The sequence below is a fragment of the Mauremys mutica genome, chromosome 2 (assembly GCF_020497125.1).
Source record: "Mauremys mutica isolate MM-2020 ecotype Southern chromosome 2, ASM2049712v1, whole genome shotgun sequence".
Lineage (NCBI taxonomy): Eukaryota > Metazoa > Chordata > Testudines > Geoemydidae > Mauremys > Mauremys mutica.
Window position 1 is genome coordinate 266,987,538 of NC_059073.1, and position 24,286 is coordinate 267,011,823.

The following is a 24,286-nucleotide window of genomic DNA, read 5'->3' on the forward strand; positions in this document are numbered from 1 at the left end:
AGATCTTGGTGGTCAGAGATGCTAAGGAGCAATCTAGTCCTGTCCTCAATTCATTCCCCAAAATAAGGAATTTAAGACGCTTAATTTATACAGCCAAAAGATTTATTTCACTGCCACTCTTTCAAATGAGAGTTGCTAATTACCAGGCTTTTTTTGTCAAAATATAATTTTATTAATTTCTCTGCAATTTCAAAATTTGATGCCAAATTGTCAGATGTCCAATAAAGATCAGTTTTTGGCTTTGGTTTCTGAAGGACACCTTACAGCTCAAACTTCTCTTCAGGCAGCAATAGACACCATTGATATGGCCTCACATTCCATAGCCACTGCAATGGCCATGAAGCACTTTCCCTGGCTGCAGACTTCTGACATTCCAAAGGAGCTGCAGAACACAACAGAAGATTTAACTTTGAGGGGTCTAAATTGTTTTCTATCAAAACAGATGACACTATGCACTTACTGAAGGACTACTGTACAACCAGGGCCGGCTCCAGACCCCAGCGTGCTAAGTGCGCGCTTGGGACAGCATTTTGCCGGCATGGTGGCAGGCGGGTCTGGCGGACCTTCCACAGTCATGCCTGCAGGAGGTCCACTGGAGCCGCGGGTCCAGTCGACCTCCCGCAGGCATGACTGCAGAGAGTCCGCTGGTCCCGCGGCTCCAATCGACCTCCCGCAGGCATCACTGCGGACGGTTTGCTGGTCCTGCGGCTCGGGTGGACCTCCCGCAGGCGTGCCTGCGGATGCTCCACCGGAGCCACGGGACCAGCGAATCCTCTGCAGCTGCGGGAGGTCCCCTGGAGCCGCGAGACCAGCGGACCCTCCGCAGTCATGCCTGCGGGAGGTCCGCTGGTCCCGCGGCTCCGGTGCACCTCCCGCAGGCATGACTGCTTGGGGCGGCCAAATTCCTAGAGCCGCCCCTGTGTACAACGCTTCGTTCGCTAGGAGTTTGTACTCCATTTATACAAGGGTAACAATTTAGGCCTCAATCTTACTCCAGGCCCTCTCTCCAACAGAGGTCACAGTATTCTTCCTAGAGAAGCTCAAGATCTCCTTGATGTTGCCAGCTGTCTTCATCAATCAGAAGACCTTCTTACCATACAGCTGCAACCTCCAAACAATCATTTTGAATTTTTGATCAAGGAGAGCACACTAACTGTATTTTGTCCCGTGGATTATGCCAGTCCTCTTTGACTGTTCTTGAGAAGACATTACATCAGACAAGTTGGTGCTCAGCACAGTAAAAGAAGGATATGTTATGCAATTTGTTTCCATCCCTTTTCCCAACCCACTTTCCCCATCCCTTTTCAAGGATCCTTCTCATGAGACTATTACTTCAAGAAACATGGTCTCTTCTAGATTTGGGAGCAATACAAAGTTATCAATACAGAGGGAAAGGTTTCTATTCCCAGTACTTCTTGGCTCCAAAGAAATCTGGTATTCTTAACCCCATTCTATATCTAAGTAAGTTAAACTGTTTCATCAAGAAAATCAAGTTCAGGATGGTCACCCTCACTTCTGTTTCCATTCCCTGGAGGCTGGAGATTGGCATGCTAACTTGATTTACAGGGTGCATACTTCCACATGGCACTACATCCCTGCCACAGGAAGTACCTTTGATCTGTCACAGGCAACAACCATTACCATACACGGTGCTTCACTTCGGGCTGTCATCAGACTCAAGGATCCTCACCAATTGCATGGCATAGGTGGCAGTCCACCTACATCCTTTGGGCATCCAATATTTCCTTACCTGGACCAATGGCTGATTCATAGACTATCAAGCAACCAGGTCCAAAACAGCACCCTAGTCAACTGGACTGGGCCTAGCCCTGCAACTAAATTTGGACAAATCACAGTTACAACCAACAAATAGAATCATAGAACTGGAAGGGACCTCGAGAGGTCATCTAGTCCAGTCCCCTGAACTTGTGTCAGGACTAAGTATTATCTAGACCATTCCTGATAGGTGTTTGTCTAACCTGCTCTTAAAAATCTCCCATGATGGAGATTCCACAACCTCCCTAGGCAATGTATTCCAGTGCGTAACCACCATGAAAATTGGAAAGTTTTTCCTAATGTCCAACCTAAACCTCCCTTGCTGCAATTTAAGCCCATTGCTTCTTGTCCTATCCTCACAGGCTAAGAAAAACAATTTTTCTTCCTTCTCCTTGGAACAACCTTTTATGTACTTGAAAATTGTTATCATAACCCCTCTCAGTCTTCTCTCTTCTAGACTAAACAAACCCAATTTTTTCAATCTTCTCTCAGAGGTCATGTTTTCTAGACCTTTAATCATTTTTGCCGCTCTTCTCTCAACTCTCTCCAATTTGTCCACATCCTTCCTTAAATGTGGTGCTCAGAAATGGACACAATATTCCAGTTGAGGCCTAATCAGCACAGCGTAGAGCGGAAGAATTACTTCTCATGTCTTGCTTACAACACTCCTGCTAATACATCCCAGAAGGATGTTAGCTTTTTTTGCAACAGCAGTACACTGTTGACTCATATTTAGCTTGTGGTCCACTATGACTCCCAGTTCCCTTTCTGCAGTACTCCCTCCTAGGCAATCATTTCCCATTTTGTTTGTGTGCAACTGATTGTTCCTTCCTAAATGGAGTACTTTGTATTTGTCCTTATTGAATTTCATCCTATTTACTTCAGACCATTTCTCCAGTTTGTCCAGATCATTTTGAATTTTAATCCTATCCTCCAAAGCACTTGCAATCCCTCCCAGTTTGGTAATGTCTGCAAACTTTATAAGTGTAATCTGTATGCCATTATCTAAATCACTGATGAAGATGTTGAACAGAACCGGACCCAGAACTGATCCCTGTGGGACCCCACTCGTTATGCCCTTCCAGCATGACTGTGAATCACTGATAACTACTCCTTGGGAAAGGTTTTCCAACCAGTTTTGCACCCACCTTATAGTAACTCCATCTAGGTTGCATTTCCCTAGTTTGTTTATGAGAAGATCACGCGAGACAGCATCAAAAGCTTTACTAAAGTCAAGATATACCAAATCTACCACTTCCTCCATATCCACAAGGCTTGTTAAGCTATCAAAGAAAGCTATCAAGGTGGTTTGACACAATTTGTTTTTGACAAATCTATGTTGACTGTTACTTATCACCTTATTATCTTCTAGATGTTTGCATATTGATTGCTTAATTATTTGCTCCATTATCTTTTCGGGTACAGAAATTAAGCTCACTGGTCTGTAATTCCCTGGGTTGTCCTTATTTCCCTTTTTATAGATTGGCACTATATTTGCCCTTTTCCAGTCTTCTGGAATCTCTCCCATCTTCCATGACTTTTCAAAGATAATCGCTAATGGCTCAGATATTTCCTCAATCAGTTCCTTGAGTATTCTAGGATGCATTTCATCAGGCCCTGGTGACTTGAAGATATCTAATTTGTCCAAGTAATTTTTAACTTGTTCTTTCCCTAGTTTAGCCTCTTCTGATCCTTCCTCATTTTCACTGGCATTCACTATGTTAGATGTCCAATCATCACCAACTTTCTTGGTGAAAACCGAAACAAAGAAATCATTAAGCACCTCTGCCATTTCCACATTTTTCTGTTATTATTCTCCCCCCTCCCCATTGAGTAATGGGCCTACCCTGTCCTTGGTCTTCCTCTTGCTTCCAATGTATTTGTTGAATGTTTTCTTGTTACCCTTCATGTCTCTAGCTAGTTTGATCTCGTTTTGTGCCTTGGCCTTTCTAATTTTGTCCCTACATACTTGTGTTATTTGTTTATATTCATCCTTTGTAATTTGACCTAGTTTCCACTTTTAGTAGGACTCTTTTTTGATTTTTAGATCACTGAAGATCTCCTGGTTAAGTCACAGTGGTCTCTTGCCATAATTTCTATCTTTCATATGCAGTGGGATAGTTTGCTCTTGTGCCCTTAATAATGTCTCTTTGAAAAATTGCCAACTGTTTTCTATTGTTTTTCCCCTTAGACTTGCTTCCTATTGGATCTTACCTACCAACTCCCTGAGTTTGCTAAAGTCTGCCTTCTTGAAATCTGTTGTCTTTGTTGGAGAAAAACTCAGTTCTTGCTTTTTTGTTTGGGTGCAGCAGAGTCAGATACTTTATTCTGTTTAGCAGCTACAACAGGGAGAGAGTGCACTAGGACATAGGGTCTCCCCTTCCTAGACAGGTCTCTCAACAGGTAAACAATTACAGCCAGCATTTATACTTTTGTTACAGATAATAATAAGCAACAGCTGCATTTTGTTTATACATAGGTCATCCTGATATCTTGTTTTTCTCACTTCTAAAAAGACGCCAATCTACATATTTTATCAGTGCAAGGTCGCAACAACTTCTCACACAGTTCTTTTCCACTCGCCTCACACAATCCTCGCTTCTACAAATCTCGCGTTATTAGGGTTACAGCTAGCCTGACTCTTGCTAACAGAGACTGTCATGCATTAAGATCCCCTACAAATCCCTGTCAGTTCTTTCTGTACTTCCACATCTTTATTTTGCTGTTCTCCCTCCTACCATTCCTTAGAATCCTGAACTCTATCATTTCATGATCACTTTCACCCAAGCTGCCTTCCACTTTCAAATTCTCAACCAGTTCCTCCCTATTTGTCAAAATAAAATCTAGAAGCACCTCTCCCCTAGAGGGCACAACCTTCATAGGGGCAGACCTCAGTGCCATTACCGCCATGGGTTACCTTGCAAAGCAGAGAGTCCTTTAGCAACTAATTATCCACTGGCCATCTCCAATCAGAATACAACTTCTAAGCAATTATAGCAGGCCAGAGAATCCAGCTCATATAATCAAATATCTCATGTAAATCAGATTTTAAAGGGAATATTTAAATACAATTTAACTATTGATGATTCTAAAGTATTTTTCTTTCCTTAGAGAGGAAACTGTATGAGCTATCAGAAGCAAGAAAGGTTTTACTTGCAAGTCTGGAATCAAATCTGAAAGATCTGCAACAAGCACAGGCTTTTGCATCTAGCCAACCAAGCTCTATGACTGGTAAGTACAGAGCTAGGCTCTGATCCTGCACTCCTTACTCAGATAAAACGGCAGTTGAGTTTTGTGTTGCCATATAAAGGCTTTTTGAGCCTTTATAAAAAAAGCTTTTGCCAGGTTAAGGCATGCAGGATAGATACTTTAGTAATGTTGTATTGGTAAAGCGGATGATTCTCAGGCAGAGAGAGTTGTTGGGTTTGCAAACCCGTTTTTTACTATTAAAACATTAAACTTAAGTTTGGTTTGAGATTTGTATGGTATAGTGCTTTCATTGCTTACAATCACAATGAAATACTTTTAAAGCCTTTTGTCAATCCCACATGGAAAGAAGATAAACATTTGGAAAAGTTAGGTCAAACTTTAATTTCAACTATTTTCTTTATTCCCTTTCCTTTTAGCTGTATAAAATATTTTAAAAGGAAAATTTCTTTGACAGTTTTTTAGGTGGCATTAAAAGCCCTTATTGGCATTAAAAGAATAAGTTGTTGAAGTTTGACCTTGCTTCTTTTTTAAGACAAAACAAAACAGATGCACACACAGGGAGAGAGGAAATATAAGTGAGGTTCTGTAACTTAATAAAAATAGTAACTTGAAGGTTAGCTGCTGGAAAAAATGACAGGCACAGCATTGTTTCCCAGGGTAAATTTTTACCAGTATTAGCTTTCCTTTGTGAACACCTCAGTGTTATAAGAGATGGCTTGTCCTGGGCTGGCTAAGCTGGATGCCTGTTAGAGAAGTCATAAAGAGAAAGAAGAGTTAGAAAGATTAAGGTGGGGGGAACTGGCATACTAGAGATGTAATAATAGTAGGAACCTCAGATTCACATCTCATATATTGCTCAAGATTTAATCAAGCTGATGGATGGGGTGATGTAACTTGGTTCCCCCTCCTTACCCAGTCTGATCAAAGACCCGGATCGGCGGGTAGCGATCGATTTATCAGGGATCAATATATTGCGTCTCATCTAGATGCAATATATCGATCCCTGAACGTGCTCCCCGTCGACTCCACCAGAGCGAGTGGCAGTAGCTGAGTCGATGGGGGAGCCACGGCTCTCGATCCCGTGCCGTGAGGATGGGAGGTAAGTCGAAATAAGATATGTCGACTTCAGCTATGGTATTCCCGTAGCTGAAGTTGCATATCTTAAATCGACTCCCCCCACCAGTGTAGACCAGGCCAAAGCAACTTTCTGGATTAGGAAAACGGAAGTCCAATATTGTAAATTTGTGTTGCCCAGCAGGTGGCAGCAATTGTGATCATGAGGCTAGCTGATATGCAGTACATTCTCTTTCTTCTCTCAGTACTTTCTTTGTGTAAGCTTAAGATAATTGACATTGAGAAAAACAGTATGCAGAAAGAGGATGGCAACTTGGTCCTATCAAAAACAACCAATCAAAACACATATATTGACATCATTCCAATGCCTTCTTAGTATGTTGCTATAGCAAATTTGTAACCTCACAAGGAATTTTGAACACTCATTTAGCTTAAACACATCCAGTTTGTACTAGTTCTTTGTCTCTAACTTTTGTTTATCTTATGAAATGATTATATTAATAGATTCCAAGGTCGGAAGGGACCACTGTGATAATCTAGGCAGACCTCTGTATAACACAGGCCATAGAACTTGCCCAAAATAATTCCTAGAGCATATCTTTTAGAAAAAAACATTCAATCTGGATTTTAAAATTGTCCATGCTGGAGAATCCACCACAACCCTTTGTAAATTGTTCCAGTGGTTAATTGCTCTCACTGTTAAAAACTTATGCTGTATTTCTAGTCTGAATTTGTCTAGCTTCAGCTTCCAACCATTGGATCATCCTATACCTTTCTCTGCTAGTTTGAGGAGCCCATTATTATATATTTGTTTCCAAAGTACTTGTAGACTATAATCAAGTCAACTCTTAACCTTTTCCTTGTTAAGCTAAATTGAACTCCTTGTCTGTCTCTATAAGGTATTGTTTGCTAATCATTTAATCATTCTTGTGCTCTTCTCTGAACCCTCTCCAAATAATCATCCTCCTTCTTGATTTGTGGACCCCAGCACTAGACACAGTATGCCAGTAGCGGTCACACCAGTGCAAAATACAGATATAATATAATCTCTCTACTCCTACTTGAGATTTCCCTTTTTATGCATCCAAAGATTGCATTAGTCCTTTTGGCCACAGGATCACACTGGGAGTTCATGGTCAGCTGATTATCCACCACGATCCCTAAATCTTTTTCAGAGTAATTGTTTCCCAGGGTAAAGTTCCCCATTGTGTAAGTATGGCCTACATTCTTTGTTTCTAAATGTGTGTGTGTGTGTGTGTGTGTGTGTGTGTGTGTGTGTGTGTGTATATAATTTACATTTATGGTTATATTAAAATGCATATTGTTTGCTTGAGCCCAGCTTACCAAGCAGTCCAGATCACTCGGTGTCAGAGACCTGTCCTCTTCCTTATTTACCACTTCCCCAATTTTTAAGTCCTCTACAAACTTTATTAGTGATGACCTTATGTTTTCTTCCAGGTCATTAATAAAAATGTTAAATAGCATAGGATCAAGAACCAATCCCTGTGGGATCCCACTACAAAATTCAAGGATGATCCCCCATTTCAATTACATTTTGAGATCTATCAGTTAGCCAGCTTTTAATCCATTTCATGTCTGCATTGTTAATTTGTATATCTTTCTAGTTTTTTAATCAAAATATCATGCAGTACCAAATCTAATGCCTTACAGAAGTCTAAATATGGTACATCAACACTATTACCTTCATTAACCAAACATGTATTTTCATAAAAAAAAAGTCAAGTTACTTTGAGAGGATTTATCTTCCATAAAACCATGCTGATTGACATTAATTAAATTACCCTTCATTAATTCTTTATTAATTGAATCCTGTATCAGCCACTCAATTATCTTGCCCAGGATCAATGTCAGGCTGATAGGCCTCTAATAACTCAGGTCATCTTATTTACCCTTTCTAAATATTGGCACAACATTAGTTTGGTTTCAGGCTTCTGGAACTTCCCTACTGTCCCAAGACTTACTGAAAATGAACATTAACAGTCCAGAGAGGTCCTCAGCAAACTTTTAAAATTTTCAGATGTTATCTTGACCTGCTGATTTATAAATATCTAATGTTAGTAGCTGCTGTTTAATATCCTCCTGAAATGCTAGTGGAATGGAAAGAGTTATCATATGATATAGCATCATCTCTTTTTTCCCCCCAAATACAGAATAGAAATGTTTATTGAACACTTCTGCCTTTCCTGCACTATTATGGATAATTCTACATTTCCATCCAGTAATGGACCAATACCATTGTTAGAATTCTTTTTATTCCTAAGAGACTTTAAAAACTTTTTCTTATTGCCTTAACTCTGCTGGCCATATATTTATACTTATGTTCCTTTGCTTCCCTTATCAATTTTCTACAATCCCTAGCTTCTGATTTATATTCATTACTATCAACTTCCCCTTCCATTTAATATATATTTATGTTATTTTTATAGCTGCTTTCACTTCCACTTCATGTACATTGGCCAAACTGGACAGTCTCTACGCAAAAGAATAAATGGACACAAATCTGACATCAGGAATCATAACATTCAAAAACCAGTGGGAGAACATTTCAGCCTCTCTAACCACTCGGTGACAGACTTGAAGGTGGCAATTTTGCAACAAAAAAACTTCAAAAACAGACTCCAAAGAGAGACTGCTGAACTCAAATTAATATGCAAATTAGATACAATTAACTTAGGTTTAAACAGAGAATGGGAATGGTTGGGTCATTACACTAATTGAATCTATTTCCCTATGTTAAGTTCTCCTCACACCTTCTATGGGTCATCTCAATTATCACTTCAAAGGTTTTTTTTCTCCTGCTGATGATAGCTCATCTCAATTGATTGGACTCTTCCAGTTGGTATGCATACTTCCACCTTTTCATGTTCTCTGTATGTATAAATATCTCCTGTTTGTGTGTTCCATTCTATGCATCCGAAGAAGTGAGCTGTAGCCCATGAAAGCTTATGCTGAAATAAATTTGTTAGTCTCTAACGTGCCACAAGTACTCCTGTTCTTTTCACCTCCCCTCTAAGTCAGGTTGTTTTTTTAACAAATACATCCTTCTTATTTGATTGTGGCTTTTGGGGCATTTAGAAAAGTGTTCTTCAAACATCCTCAGGGCAGAGCGGGAATTGGAGCAGCCGTGGGGAAAAATAAAAGTCAGCACTTATGCATTGATCGATGAGCATTCAAGATCGGTTTCTTCTGAGTTGTCAGTGACTCAGAAACAGGTAATGCCATTTTTAACATAGACTGCAATTCCCACTCCTCTTTTGCCCACTTGATACTTTCTAAAATCAAATGATTATAATGTATATAACCTTCCAGTCATGGGAAGCATCCCACCAGGTTTCAGTAATGCCACCTAAATCAAATTTATGCTCATAAATAAGCTATTCCAATTCCTTTTTTGTTACTTTTGTTTATATAATATGTTGAGATGAATTTTGTAACCATTCACCTGGAAAGATTTAAAGTGTGCAAAGCTTAAACTGGAACAGAAGATTGAGTCAGTAAAAGTTAGTTTTTTTAATTCTTCCTCTGGATATCCCATGTAGACTAGTAAGGAAAATAAAGAAAACACTTTTACTAAGTGTGGAATGGAGTATGTACTAAAGAATATGTTGTTCTAACACCAGAAAAGTGTCACATAGGTTGATTACAGTTGTGTATGCTTTAGAGAGAATATGTTTTCTTTTAAATGTTTGCCATTATTTGGTTACTAGATATTTCCCAGCTCAGGACTGTGACAATTCAGATATACACTGAAGGCCTACTTTTGGCCATTGCCCACCTTTGTACAATGCTGAAACAGATAAAACAATGTATAAGAAGGAAGGAGACTTTGTTTTATTTTTCTAGATGTATTCTTAAATATAAAAACTAGATACAGTTTTTACTGAATGGAACATAATGGTTTATGTGGTTTCATTCTATTGCCTAAAAGATCATTTTAGATTGTCTGTAGCAATCGTAACTACATGTATGTAGAGTGGTTATTGCAGAAATGCAAAAGCCCCTGTTTAGTGTTCTATATTTTGTATATTTCATTTTACAGAGTGTACCTATTCAACATTTTCTCTATTTAATGCACTAAAATCTTCCTCTCTCTTTAGCGAGCAAAGTAGATGAGCTAACCAAGAAAAGAGAGATTCTGGCTGCAAAGCTGGAAGAAAATCTAAAGGATCTGCAACAGGCACAGGATTTTGTAGCAGGCCAGAGAGGAAAGGAGAGATCAAGTGGTGAGTGCAAAGTAAATAACTTACAGTCAGCAAAAATGATGATTTGTGGGTGAGGGGGTCTTCCATGATCCTCTGTGGACTGAATGCTTGAACCAAGAATATAAATTCTGTCATTTTCACTTATGAATACTCAGGGTTAGATCCACAAAGGGGAGTTAGACTCAGCATAGCAACATCTAACATTTAGGTGCCCTACTGCCTTTTTGAATCCACAATCCTAAATTAGGTTCCCAGGCTCCTCTCCCTGGGCAGAATTAGGTGCCTAAGAATGTGATTCACAAAAACCAGCACACTGTGTGGGGAGTTGCCTAAGCTGGCAGGTAGGAAGCTGTTCCACTTTGTATAAATACTTAAATATTCATTGGGCCAGAGAGAGAATGAGAGTGATTCTGTAGGCCAGTGGTTAGAGCACTGGGAGACCCAGGTTCCAGTCCCTGCTGCAGTGTGTATTTAAGTATTTCAGACAAAGTGGAACAGCTTCAACAAAAGATTGAGACCCACCCCAGAATATACTGTATAGCCAAGTGATAAGGGACTCTCCTACAAGGTAGTGGGTCTAAGTCCCTACTCCAATTCAGGCAGAGTAGGAATTAGAGCTTGATCGCCCATATTCTGGGTGAGTGTCCTCTAACTATCTCAGATTAAATCATGCAGTTATATAAACCATAATGAAGAACAAAGTGAAATGTTTAGGACTGGTAAATGACACTATATGCAACCCATACTGTTAAACGGCCATTAGCCAACCACTGTCCTTTTGTGGTTTCACAGTGAGGTATATATTTTCCAGGGATAATGTGAAGTACAGTTGTTCTGCATTTGTGAGTGTCTTCAAGGCAAGATGTGAATCTCTTTAGCACCTATGAAATCAAGTTGACAAGTAGTGACATTTGATTCCCAAATATCTTATGAACATTACAAAAACATGCCGATGTTCCTAAACAATGACATTGTATGGGAAACATATGTAGAGGTTTACATTGATATCAACATAGTCTACCAATCTGTTTGTCTCAGGCACAGTAGGTCAGATTCAGCCCTGGCATAAGTGGGTACACCTAAACCTGTACTCAGTGGCATTTCCCCATACATATGGAATTGAGTAATTTATGTTTTAAGACCTATGTGAAGTCTGAGAATAAATTCTAGTTGCCTGAAAGACTGTAATAGCTTTTGTGAACACATTACTTTCCATCATTTAAATATATTTGTTAAATTATTGTTAAATGAAATAAGTAAAAAAGAAATCTCTTTTTAGTGTGAAATATTTTTGTTTTAAGTTTAGGTGGGGCTGCTATATTATGCTGAAATAGGAAGTATAAATGTTTAATAGGTTAAATAATCTCTCTGTAGAGAAAGAGAGACTACAATTACCAGACTTTAGGAAGGTAGCAAGTCAACTATCAAATTCGCAAATACCGAAGTCAGTGTCATCACTTGCAGGTCTGCAGCTAACATTAAGTGAACTATCTGGTGAGTATAGAGTTAATATTTGTTAAAACTACCACATATTAAATGCCCCCCAGTTTCATTAATGCAGAGTTAAGATTGCCCAGTGGTGTCTTGTGCCCTTCCAGAATATTGAGAATGGCTAAACTTGAACCTCTGAAAACAAGGAAACCACTCCATTCGCATAATGCAACCTTAATTCTGCCCTCTGAAGCAATAATCCCTGGGAATGGTTCAGTAATGTTGGTGCCATAATAAGTAGAGCTAAGGAAAGACTATGAGTTGAGTTCAAGATTTGAATTGCATAATTTATCTGCATGTACTCCAGCTTCATTTACTGTGTGTACTGCATGATGGAGCAACATCCAAGAGGGTTGGAAGAGTTGTCATTGTGATGCAAGGAGAGGTGCATGTGTACCTTGAGGGATTAAGTATGCATCACTTCATAGCTGAGTTCTGTCCTTGTCTTGAGGTCTTGTCATGAGACCTGTCAGCAGCTGGCTGTTACATCCTGTGGCTGCTTCATGTACTTGTGTAGTGTAACCTCTTTTTCGGCAAGTAATTGTAATTATTGTTTTTGTTGTATTTGGTCCTAATCTTGCAGACCCACATCTGCTTAATTTCACTACTATATCTATCCCATTGAAATCAATGAGACTACTCATTGTAGTGAAGTTGAACCCATGCTTAAGCATTTGGATGACCAGGGCCTTAGTGTTTCAAGGTACTAGACAGGAAAGGGGCCCACTAGAGCTGGATGCTGATGATAAATGACAATTCCTGCCCTGAAGATTATTCAGTCTAAGTCCCTGCTCCTTCAATTACAGGGGCACAGAACACATTGTCCTCCCACACTGTAATTTGAAGCATCATGCTCTAAAAAGACAAAAACAGACTAAGGCACTGTCTACACCACAAACTTGGGCAGACCCAAGTAACATTGGTATACATCTGCCCACGTTAGTATAGTGCTCGCGTGTGTGCATACTTGTCTGCTTGTATCGGCACTGTGCATAATCACCAAGAGTGCTTGTGTTGAGGAAAGTGCGATGCACCATGGGTAGGTATCCCAGCATGCCATGTGCCATTGTTCAGAGTAATGCCTTTTGGAAAGTTTTCACAATGTGTTGTTAGGTAGAAATGAGTCATGTAGGGATCTGTTAGAGCTAGGGTTCAAGATCCCAGCATGCAAATGTCTCCATCTCATAATACCATCCATAGCCTGTAACTTTTGAATCTTTTTAAAAAATCCCACAAGCCCTTGTGGCACTTTTTGTGTCTGCTATCTTTGATAGAAGCATGGAACCCACACAGCTGTTCACAGTTCTCATGAACATTGCAAATACAGGACACACAAATCTCGGTATTTGCAGACCTGCCAGAAGAACTGCAACAACTGGAGACAGGATGATTTCTTCAAGGACAGATTGCTAAGGGACATAGTGAAAAACAGTTCAATGTTCTTCTTCGAGTGCTTGCTCATATAGATTCCAATTAGGTGTGCGTGCGCTGCATGCACGATCATCGGAAGATTTTTACCCTAGCAACACTCGGTGGGTCGGCTGAGGCGCCCCTTGGAATGGCGCCCTTATGGCACCAGATATATGCCCCTGCCGACCCAATGCCCCCTCAGTTCCCGTGTCGGTCGTTGGAACTGTGGAGCGTGACATAGCTGATCTCTACCTCCCTAGCTTTACTCATTGTACTGTAGATAGTTGTTTAGTGTAGTTGTTAATAGTTTAGCAGTTATAGTTTAGTTAATAGTAAGTTTGTATATAGCGTAGATAGTATTTGGAGGGAACGGGGTTCATCCCCTTCTCTCCTCCCCAGTACCAGGGTCCATGCCCAGGTCCCCGGGTTTCAAACCTTGCTCAGCTTGTCTCAAGCCGATGCCTATGGGAGACCCCCACGACTCCTGCTTGAAGTGCCTGGGGGAATCCCATCAACCAGATAAGTGTTGCATTTGCAAGGCTTTCAAGCCTCAAACAAAAAAGGAGTGGGACTTTCGTTTAAAACAGCTCCTAATGGACGTGGCATTTAGTCTGGCGCCTTCGGTACTGCACGCAGACAAGACGCCGTCGGTCCGAAGCGCACCTCTGGCACCGGAACAACCTGGCACCACCAAAGACTCTCGCCACCGGACGTCTCCAGCACCGGTACAGTCGCGACATCGTTGGCTGTCTCCGCGGCCCAAGAAGCAGCACAAACCACCTGCTGCTTCTGTACAATTGCAGACACCGCCTGTGGCCCCATTGGAGCAACAGCCCAGACCGGACCGTCCCACTAAGGCTCCAACTCCGGCACTGCCGACTTTGGCACTGTCGATTCCGGCGCCACAAGGGCCGTTGAGTCCAGTGCACACAAGCTCCCTGGTGCGCACCATGGTTGAGCTCTGCCTGCCGTCTACTCTGGAGACCTTCTCCACCGCTCGCGACCTGATCGCGCTGACGGAGCCTGGACCGCCTCAGCCCCCGGCACCGCCGGTGCGGACTGTCCAATCTATAGGCAAACCTGCCTTCATGCAACCCTCCTCGCAGAGTGAGACAGCTCAGCACCGATCACAATCCCAGTCCAGGTCACAGTACCGATCCCGCCGATGGTCCTGGATCTGGCACCACTCACAGTCCCGGCACCGATCTCCATCTCGGTGCTGGTCGAACTCGTGGGCCTCTCCGCTTCACTCAGGTCTCCCTCCTGGTATGATTGGTACCAATCCCAGTCCTGGCATCGGCCCTGGCACCAGTTGCCTCGCAGCCGATCCCGACACCATAGATCCTCGTCGAGATCTAGATCGGCCTCCTGGCACTGTCATGACCGTCAGTCCCAATCCCGATCGCGGTACTGCTGAAGGTCCCGGCACCGGTCTCCAGCTCCCACGCATGAACTGACAGAGTGGGACGGTGCAATGCCACATTGCTAAAAGGCTTCAGAATTATAGCTTCAAGGAAACAAGTGGAAGTGTCAATTATAGCGCTCACATAACTCTGGTATCTAAGTTATCATTCAAGACATCTTTATTTCAGAAGAGTGACAGAAGAAGATAATATTTGGCAAACCAAATTCTAAGTAATCAGTACAGATACCAGACTCCATGTAGGGGGAACATATATGGACTCAGGGAGAAGGGGCATACAGCCCAAGGAAGAGAAGTGGTTTGTAGTCTATCTCCTGCTTGTTTGGATCAACAAACTCACTTCTCCAATTCCAGCAGATGATTCTTCAGAAACATGTTGTGTATATATAACGATTAAGAAGGCAGATAACTTTCAGTATTGTTTAGCAAGATAGCTTTGTTCATATCTTGGGCAGAAATTCTTGTCTATTCTTCAGGATTCTATACCAAGAAGGAAAATCAAGGTCAGCTGGCTCAGCAGGACACACTTGAAACTGAGGGAATCCAGTCTAGAGATGTTAGTCTTTTCAGTGCATCACAGGCCAGGATGGAAGCCTATTGATTAACTTATTTGCATCCAAATCCATGTGGAAAACCAAGAGGTATTATGGGAGGAAAAGGGCACTTTGGTCCCTTTATCTCAGAAGTGTGCTAAAAGGTTCTCTTTGTGTCTTTGGCCCCCTAGCCACTGAGACTAAAGATGGTAAAGAAAATTTTAAAAACAGGCCACAGTGATTATAATCACCTTATCATTAGCCCTCAGGTCTTGGTTCTCAGACCAGAGTTAAACTGGAATCTGCTCTCTAACTCTGAACACACATGCAAATGCAAAACATAATGCAACAGCGACCTATCCTGAACCATAATCCAGTGCTGTGTATCCCATCAGTGGGGAAGCTGAAAGGAGGATCAGTCACTTGTTCTAAAAAGGTGATAAACCACCATCCAACTTCTTGAAGAAAATTAAAAAATGATGTCTATGTATTTATAAAAAAAACTTGCCTTTTTAAAATTTAATGTCACTTTTTACTGTTTTTATATTTTTTATTTTTAAATTGCTTAAAACTTTTGCCTTTTATATTTTTGCATCTTGTTTATGTTTTGTCACTCTGACTCCCTTTGTGCTTGAGATGATCCCCTGGTGATAATATTTTCTAGAAGATAACTACTGAGCATGTGCTTTAATCACTTCTCAGAGTTAAATGTTTTGGTGTTTGTAACTGCAGTTGCTTAAATAACTATACATATTTTCTTTCCATTGGGCAACCCATAGGCAGCAAAATGACACACTTAGAGACAAAAAGACTCCTGCCAGAAAGACAACCATTAAGTGGTAAAAGTACACAGCTGGACCATACTCTTTCAGCACTCCTGCCTCAAGACCAAAACACTAGTAAGTAAAGAGTTTATAATTTGTTAAATTTATTTAGATGATTTTCTGTTTTCACTTCTTCTGGTCATACCATAGAAAATGAAGAAATACCATAGCTGTGTTTGGTGTTTGGCAGGTTTCTCTGTTTGGGAGACAAAGGGGGATCAGGTGCTCCTGGACTAAGAGAAAGTGGGAGGTAATAAGTTCCTAAAGTAGCTACTATTTAATCACAACGTGAAGGTTTTCTATCCTTTCACTGAATGTTGGATTGTTCCAAAATATTTCTCTCCAGATAGATAATAGATGCAGTTTGTTGCTTCTGAAAATGCTTTTTTATAAAAAAAAAAAAGAGGAAATTTTAGTCTTGCAGTTATATTGTAGCAAAAACATTTTTTTAAAAGGTCTGGATGCCTCAAAAATACAAGAGAGACAAGGTTGGTGAGGTAATATCTTTTATTGGACCAACTTCAGTTGGTGAAAAAGAGAAGCTTTCAGACTTACACAGAGCTCTTCTTCAGGTCTGGGAAAGGTGCTCAGAGTGTCACACCTTCAACAATGAAAGCCTATAGACAACTATACACACAAGAAACCCACCAATCACCACAGTTACCTTCTCAGATCCAGTAACCATCCCAAACACACCAAGAAATCTGCTATCTACAGCCAGCCACTTGGACATCACAGAATATGCTCCAAGGAGAAAATCTGAGATACACACCGTAATACACTTAAAACAGCCTTCACCAAACAAGGTCACTCCACCAGAGAAGTAGATTGCATTATGGAACAGGCCACCAAATACCCTGAGATAAGCATGTTTCAATATAGAAAAAAAAATGCTCCAACTGCACACCCCTAGTTGTCACCTACCACCCCACGCTGGACTCCATATGTGATACTGTACCATTAAACAATTACAACCCATACTCAATGAGGATCCCATCCTGAAATAAATCTTTTCCAAACTCCCTTTTTTGGCCTTCAAACCCCTAAACCTCTCCAAGTCATTATCAGAAACAAGCTCCACACAAGCCCGCCAACTCAAAGTGGTAGTAGACTTTGCCATAACAACAGATGCAAAACCTCCAGACATATCTCATGGCTACAATGATCAATACCCACCCCCAACACATCTTTCATGATCCTTGGGTCCAATACATGCCTATCACAACATGCCGTGTACCTCATCCAGTGTACCAAATGCAGTAACAACTATATGGATGAAATGAGACAATCACTATGCTCTCAAATGAACTCACAAAGAAAAACGATAAAAGACAAACATTATTACCTATGTGTGAACACTTTTCACAAAATAATCACTCCATATGTGATTGGAGTACTGTCATGGATGGATATAAACTGTTCAGGAAGGATAGGCAGGGCAGAAAAGGTGGGGGAGTTGCGTTGTATGTAAGAGAGCAGTATGACTGCTCAGAGCTCCAGTATGAAACTGCAGAAAAACCTGAGAGTCTCTGGATTAAATTTAGAAGTATGAACAACAAGGGTGATGTCGTGGTGGGAGTCTGCTACAGACCACCGGACCAGGGGGATGAGGTGGATGAGGCTTTCTTCCAGCAACTAACAGAAGTTGCTAGATCACAGGCCCTGGTTCTCATGGGTGACTTTAATCATCCCGATATCTGCTGGGAGAGCAATACAGCGGTGCACAGACAATCCAGGAAGTTTCTGGAAAGTGTAGGGGACAATTTCCTGGTGCAAGTGCTGGAGGAACCAACTAGGGGAAAAGCTCGTCTTGACCTGCTGCTCACAAACAGGGAAGAAATAGTAGAGGAAGCAATAGCGGATGGGAACCTGGGAGGCAGTGACCATGAGATGGTCGAGTTCAGGATCCTGATACAAGGAAGAAAGCAGAGCAGTAGAACAGAGACCCTGGACTTCAGAAAAGCAAACTTCGACTCCCTCAGGGAACTGATGGGCAAGGTCCCCTGGGAGAATAACATGACAGGGAAAGGAGTCGAGGAAAGCTGGCTGTAGGAGTGGAAGGCCAAATCACACTTGGAGTTGCAGCTAGCCGGAGATGTTAGGAGTAACAACAGAGGATGTGGTCTGTCTTCACAGACAAGGTCAGCTCCCAGACAGCTGTACCAGCAGCACGGTATGGGGAGGAGGTGACCAGCTCTCTGTGGGGAAAGAAGTAGTTCGGGACTATTTAGAAAAGCTGGATGAGCACAAGTCCATGGGGCCGGATGCACTGCATCCGAGGGTGCTAAAAGAGTTGGCCGATGAGATTGCAGAGCCATTGGCCATTATCTTTGAAAAATCATGGCGATCGGGGGAGGTCCCGGATGACTGGAAAAAGGCTAATGTAGTGCCCATCTTTAAAAAAGGGAAGAAGGAAGATCCAGGGAACTACAGGCCAGTCAGTCTCACCTCAGTCCCTGGAAAAATCATGGAACAGGTCCTCAAGGAATCAATTCTGAACCACTTAAAGGAGGGGAAAGTGATCAGGAACAGTCAGCATGGATTCACCAAGGGCAAGTCATGCCTGACTAACCTAATTGCCTTCTATGATGAGATAACTGTGGATGAGGGGAAAGCAGTGGATGTGCTATTTCTGGACTTTAGCAAAGCTTTTGATACAGTTTCCCACAGTATTCTTGCCAGCAAGTTAAATAAGTATGGGCTGGATGAATGGACGGTAAGGTGGATAGAAAACTGGCTAGATGGTCGGGCTCAACGGATAGTGATCAATGGTTCCATGTTTAGTTGGCAGCCGGTATCAAGTGGAGTGTCCCAAGGGTCGGTGCTGGGGCCGGTTTTGTTCAATATCTTCATTAACAATCTGGAGGATGGTGTGGACTGCACCCTTAGCAAGTTTGCAGATGACACTAAACTGGGAGGAGTGGTTGATACGCTGGAGGGTAGGGATAGGATACAGAGGGACCTAGACAAATTAGAGGATTGGGCCAAAAGAAATATGATGAGGTTCAACAAGGACAAGTGCAGAGTCCTGCACTTAGGACGGAAGAATCCCATGCACTGCTACAGACTAGGGACCGAATGTCTGGGCAGCAGTTCTGCAGAAAAGGACCTAGGGGTTATGGTGGATGAAAAGCTGAATATGAGTCAACAGTGTGCCCTTGTTGCCAAGAAGGCTAATGGCATTTTGGGTTGTATAAGTAGGGGCATTTCCAGCAGATCGAGGGATGTGATCATTCCCCTCTACTCAGCACTGGTGAGGCCTCATTTGGAGTACTGTGTCCAGTTTTGGGCCCCACACTACAAGAAGGATGTGGATAAATTGGAGAGAGTCCAGCGGAGGGCAACAAAAATGATTAGGGGGCTAGAGCACATGACTTATGAGGAGAGGCTGAGGGAACTGGGATTGTTTAGTCCGCAGAAGAGAAGAATGAGGGGGGATTTGATAGCTGCTTTCAACTACCTGAAAGGGGGTTCCAAAGAGGATTGATCTAGACCAGGGCTCGGCAACCGGTGGCTCGCGGCTCGCCAGGGTAAGCACCCTGGCGAGCCGGCCCGGTTTGTTTATCTGCCGTGTCAGCAAGTTCGGCCGATCGCGGCTCCCACTGGCCGCGGTTCGCGGTCCCAGGTCAATGCGGGAGGCAGGAAGCCGCGGCCAGAACATCCCTCGGCTCGCGCCACTTCCTGCCTCCCGCATTGGCCTGGGACCGCGAACCGCGGCCAGTGGGAGCCGCGATCGGCCAAACTTGCCGATGCGGCAGATAAACAAACCGGGCCGGCCCGCCAGGGTGCTTACCCTGGTGAGCCGCGAGCCACCGGTTGCCGACCCCTGATCTAGACTGTTCTCAGTGGTAGAAGATGACAGAACAAGGAGTAATGGTCTCAAGTTGCAGAGGGGGAGGTTTAGGTTGGATATTAGGAAAAACTTTTTCACTAGTAGGGTGGTGAAGAACTGGAATGGGTTACCTAGGGAGGTGGTGGAATCTCCTTCCTTAGAGGTTTTTAAGGTCAGGCTTGACAAAGCCCTGGCTGGGATGATTTAGTTGGGTTTGGTCCTGCTTTGAGCAGGGGGTTGGACTAGATGACCTCCTGAGGTCCCTTCCAACCCTGAGATTCTATGATTCTATGATATCTGACCTCTGTCCTTATCCTCAAAGGAAACCTGAACAACACCTTCAAAAGACAAGCCTGGGACTTAAATTCATAACTTTGTTAGACACTAAAAATCATGGAATCAATAAACACACTGATTTATGGCTCATTACATATAATATAAAAACATTAGAATGCCATACTGGAATTTCCAGGCTCACCTTTGGAGCCTTTTTTAAAAACCAGCATTACATTAGTTATTTTCTAGTCATCTGATACAGAGGCTGATTTAAGTGATAGGTTACATATCACAGTTAGTGAGTGAATACCATCTGCTCCTGGTGACTTATCACTGTTTAATTTACCAATTTGTTTCAAAATCTCCTCTATTGACACCTCAGTGTGGGATAGTTCCTCAGATTCATCACCTAAAAAAATGGCTTGAGTGTGGGAGTCTCCCTCACAGCCTCTGCAACAAAGACCGATGCAAAGAATTCATTTAGATTCTACACAAAAGCCTTGTTTTCCATTAGTTCTCCTTTAGCACCTTGATTGTTCAATGACCTCACTGATCGTTTGACAGGCTTCTTGCTCATTTCATCTTGAATAATCTCTTACATGTTAACTCCTTATTAGGGTTGTCAAACTATTACAAAAATTAATCGTGATTAATCGCAAGATAAAAAATAATCCTGATTAACTGCAATTTTAATCACACTGTTAAACAATAATCAAATATTTTTTAAAATATTTTTGGATGGTTCCTACATTTTCAAATATATTGATTTCAGTTACAACACAGAATAGAAAGTGTATAATACTCACTTTATATTATTATTTTATTACAAATATTTGCACTGAAAAAAGGATAAAAGTATTTTTCAATTCACCTCATGCAAGTAGTGTAGTGCAATCTCTTTATCGTGAAAGTGCAATTTACAAATGTAGATTTTTTTTTACATAACTGTACTCAAAAATAAATCAATGTAAAACTTTAGAGCCTACAAGTCCACCCAGTCCTTCTTGTTTAGCTAATTGCTAAGACAGTGGGAGATAATGCTGCCTGCTTCTTATTTACAATGGCACCTGAAAGTGACAACAGGTGTTCGCATGGTACTGTTGTAGCCAGAGTTGCAAGGTATTTACGTTCCAGATATGCTAAACATTTGTAGTCCCCTTTATGCTTTGATCACCATTCCAGAAGATGTTTCCATGCTGATGACAGGTTCTGCTCGATAATGATCCAAAGCAGTGCACTGACGCACATTCATTTTCATCCTCTGAGTCAGATGCCACCAACAGATGGTTGATTTTCTTTTTTTGTGGTTTAGGTTCTGTAGTTTCTGCATCGCAGTGTTGCTCTTTTGACTTCTGCCAGCATGTTTCACAACTTGTCCCTCTCAGATTTTGGAATGTACTTCAAATTCTTAAACTTTAGGTTGAGTGCTGTAGCTGTCTGTAGAAATCTCACATTGGTACCTTCTTTGTGTTTTGTCAAATCTGCTGTGAAAGTGTTCTTAAATCGAACAACATATGCTGGGTCATTATCCAAGACTTCCATAACACAAAACATATGATAGAATGAGGGTAAAACCACAGAGCAGGAGACATACAATTCTCCCCCAACGAGTTCAGTTATAAATGTAATTAATGCAGTATTGTTTTAATGAGCATCATCAGCATGGAAGCATGTCCTCTGGTATGGTGGCCAAAACATACAAATGTTTAGGATCTATGGCACATGAATACCTTGCGACGCTGGCTACAACAGTGCCAAGCGAATGCCTGTTCTCACTTTCAGGTGAGATTGTAAATAAGAAGCGGACAGCATTATCTCCTGTAAATGTAAACAAATCTGTTTGTCTTAGTGATTGGCTGAACAAGAAGTAGGACTGGCTGGACTTGTAGGCTCTAAAGATTTACACTGTTTTGTTTTTGAGTGCAGTTATGTAACAAAAAAAATCTACATTTGTAAATTGCACTTTCACTATAAAGAGATTGCACTACAGTACTTGTATGAGGTGAATTGAAAAACACTATATTTTTACAGTGCAAATATTTGTAATAAAACTAATATAAAGTCAGTACTATACACTTTCCATTCTGTGTTGTAATTGAAATCAATATATTTGAAAATGTAGAAAAACATCCAAAAATACTTAATAGAATACTAATTTAAATTTATATTGTTTAACAGTGCAATTAAAATTGTGATTTGTGATTTTTTTTAAAATTGAGTTAATTTGTTTTGAGTTCATCGCTTGAGTTAACTGCAATTAATTGACAGCCCCACTCCTTATGCCAAGCACTCTATTCCACCTTTTATTTAGCTGTGACACTGAGTATCTTTCTCAGACCTGAAGAAGAGCTCTGTGTACGCTTGAAAGTTTGTCTCTTTCATCAACAGAAGTTGGTCCAATAAAAGATATTACTTCACCCATCTTGTCTCTCTAATATCCTGGGATAAACATAGGAAAAACAATACTGCAGATTTAAATTGTTCATATACTGGACTGTCAGAGTTTAATACTTATCACTTCATTAGTCAAGTTTAAACTCATCTTATCTTTAAGAAAATGACATGGAACAGATAGCATTAAGAAAACGTCTCCTGCTTGCAAATCTGCCTTCAGCTTTTCCAAATATACCTCCACTGCCAAATCTACCACCACTCCAATTAAGCCTCACTGGTAAGTAGAGGATTACTAGAATAAGGCTTTATTCAGATAATGTTTTATACAATTGTAATTTTTGGAGAAATACAATGGTGGGCTATCTTGGGGGTCTTACTCACCCATACTCACATGTACAAAGATGGCACATAAAAACACACTTGTAAAATCTAATATAACAAATAAAAAGTAATTACAAACACTGATCATTTCTCAAGCAAGTGTTAACAGTTACCTCCTTTTAAACTCGAATGGTTAGCCAGTGTTTGTGGACTTGAGGGTTGTTCTAGCTGGGAGTAGAAATCGATGATGGACTCTGGTAATTTCTTTGATGCAGTCTTGTTTATTTATAAGGAATGTTCAAAGTCCTGCTTCTCTGATCACAGGATGAACCAAAACCAGGAGAAAGCTTCCTTGCTTTCAGCACCAAACTCTTTCAGCCAGCTTGTTCAGGCTGTGTGTGTCTGACTTTCCATCTGCTTATCTCTCTCTTTCCTTTCCTTTTCCTGGGTGTTTCAGTGTGCATGCAGTTCCATCAATCAAAGCCTTAATGTCTGCATTTGAAATCCCTTGCCACATGTTTCAGCTTCTACTCAGTTTTCTATAGGCCTATGGTTTGGGGTACTACTGCTATTGTTTCAGCCACCTGATTACATGGCTTCTTTACATCATTCTGAATGGAAGATAGTGGCCATACCTGACCATAACAATGCTGTAGCTAGCGTATCTGCTCTGCTTTCTTGAATTCTTAAGGTAAAGTTCTAGTTCAAATTATGATGTAACTAGTGATCAAATATGAACTGGAATTTGTTAATTCCAGTGTTCTGGCCAAATTCCATCTCCAGGAATTTCATTCTGTTTAAATTTTCTATGAAGCCTCAGTTTGATACAATGTTATTTTTCACCATATGCCTGAAAATGTAGTGTAGTATTGCTGTGTGCTGTGAAAAAGCTATTTTTTTCACTCCACAGATAGCTGTCCTTAAAAGTTCTATGTAAATGCCAGGTGGAATTAGATGGCATCAGTTTAAAAGTTACATATGGAAAGAATAGTAAAAAAGTAACTATTGGTATAATTTTCCCCTCTTTGTGTGTTATATATGTTTCAAATTTAGTGAATGATACATTGTTTACATATTTTCTTTGTGAATCATATAATAGTTATTTTGTCTCAACAGAGAATGAAATACAAGAATTATTAGACAAAAAAAGGCACCTGCTTACAAGTCAAAAATTCAATCTGGACTATCTATCACAAGCAGAGGCTCTTGCACAGATCCAGTTACAACAAAACAACATCATTGGTAAGTGAAGAATTAACAAATTAAGGATGCATTCATATAAATGTGTAAATTCCACAGAAATGCCATAGACTCCTCTCCTGTGGAATCTACTCCTGATTAAAAACAGTCTGCTGTGATGCAATCTTCTGGTAAACCAGTGTTTCTCTGGGTTCTGTAACTCTGGCACATTAATGTCACGAGATGGCACTTGTGATGTTATTCAGACTGTCTAAGTTTATTTTAGGCTGTCACTCATGCATATTTGAATAAGAGAATAT

The 24,286-nt window shown here is 41.1% G+C and overlaps 1 protein-coding gene and 1 long non-coding RNA gene across 7 annotated transcripts in view; one reads left to right on the forward strand and one right to left on the reverse strand.

Annotated features, from left to right (window-relative positions):
- Window positions 1-24,286, forward strand: part of LOC123365213 — a 148,038-nt gene that overhangs the window by 58,740 nt on the left and 65,012 nt on the right. For all 6 annotated transcript variants that reach the window (XM_045007914.1, XM_045007918.1, XM_045007913.1 and 3 more), the window contains 6 exons: window positions 4,888-5,007; window positions 10,179-10,304; window positions 11,658-11,777; window positions 15,920-16,039; window positions 22,627-22,743; window positions 23,904-24,029. In XM_045007914.1, coding sequence (XP_044863849.1) covers window positions 4,888-5,007; window positions 10,179-10,304; window positions 11,658-11,777; window positions 15,920-16,039; window positions 22,627-22,743; window positions 23,904-24,029 — 729 coding nt within the window. The remainder of the gene's footprint in view (window positions 1-4,887; window positions 5,008-10,178; window positions 10,305-11,657; window positions 11,778-15,919; window positions 16,040-22,626; window positions 22,744-23,903; window positions 24,030-24,286) is intronic.
- Window positions 186-23,472, reverse strand: LOC123365215. Its single transcript, XR_006577480.1, has 3 exons — window positions 22,961-23,472; window positions 5,656-5,729; window positions 186-382 (listed from the first exon to the last, which is right to left on the reverse strand). It is a non-coding gene; the product is annotated as an uncharacterized LOC123365215 (long non-coding RNA).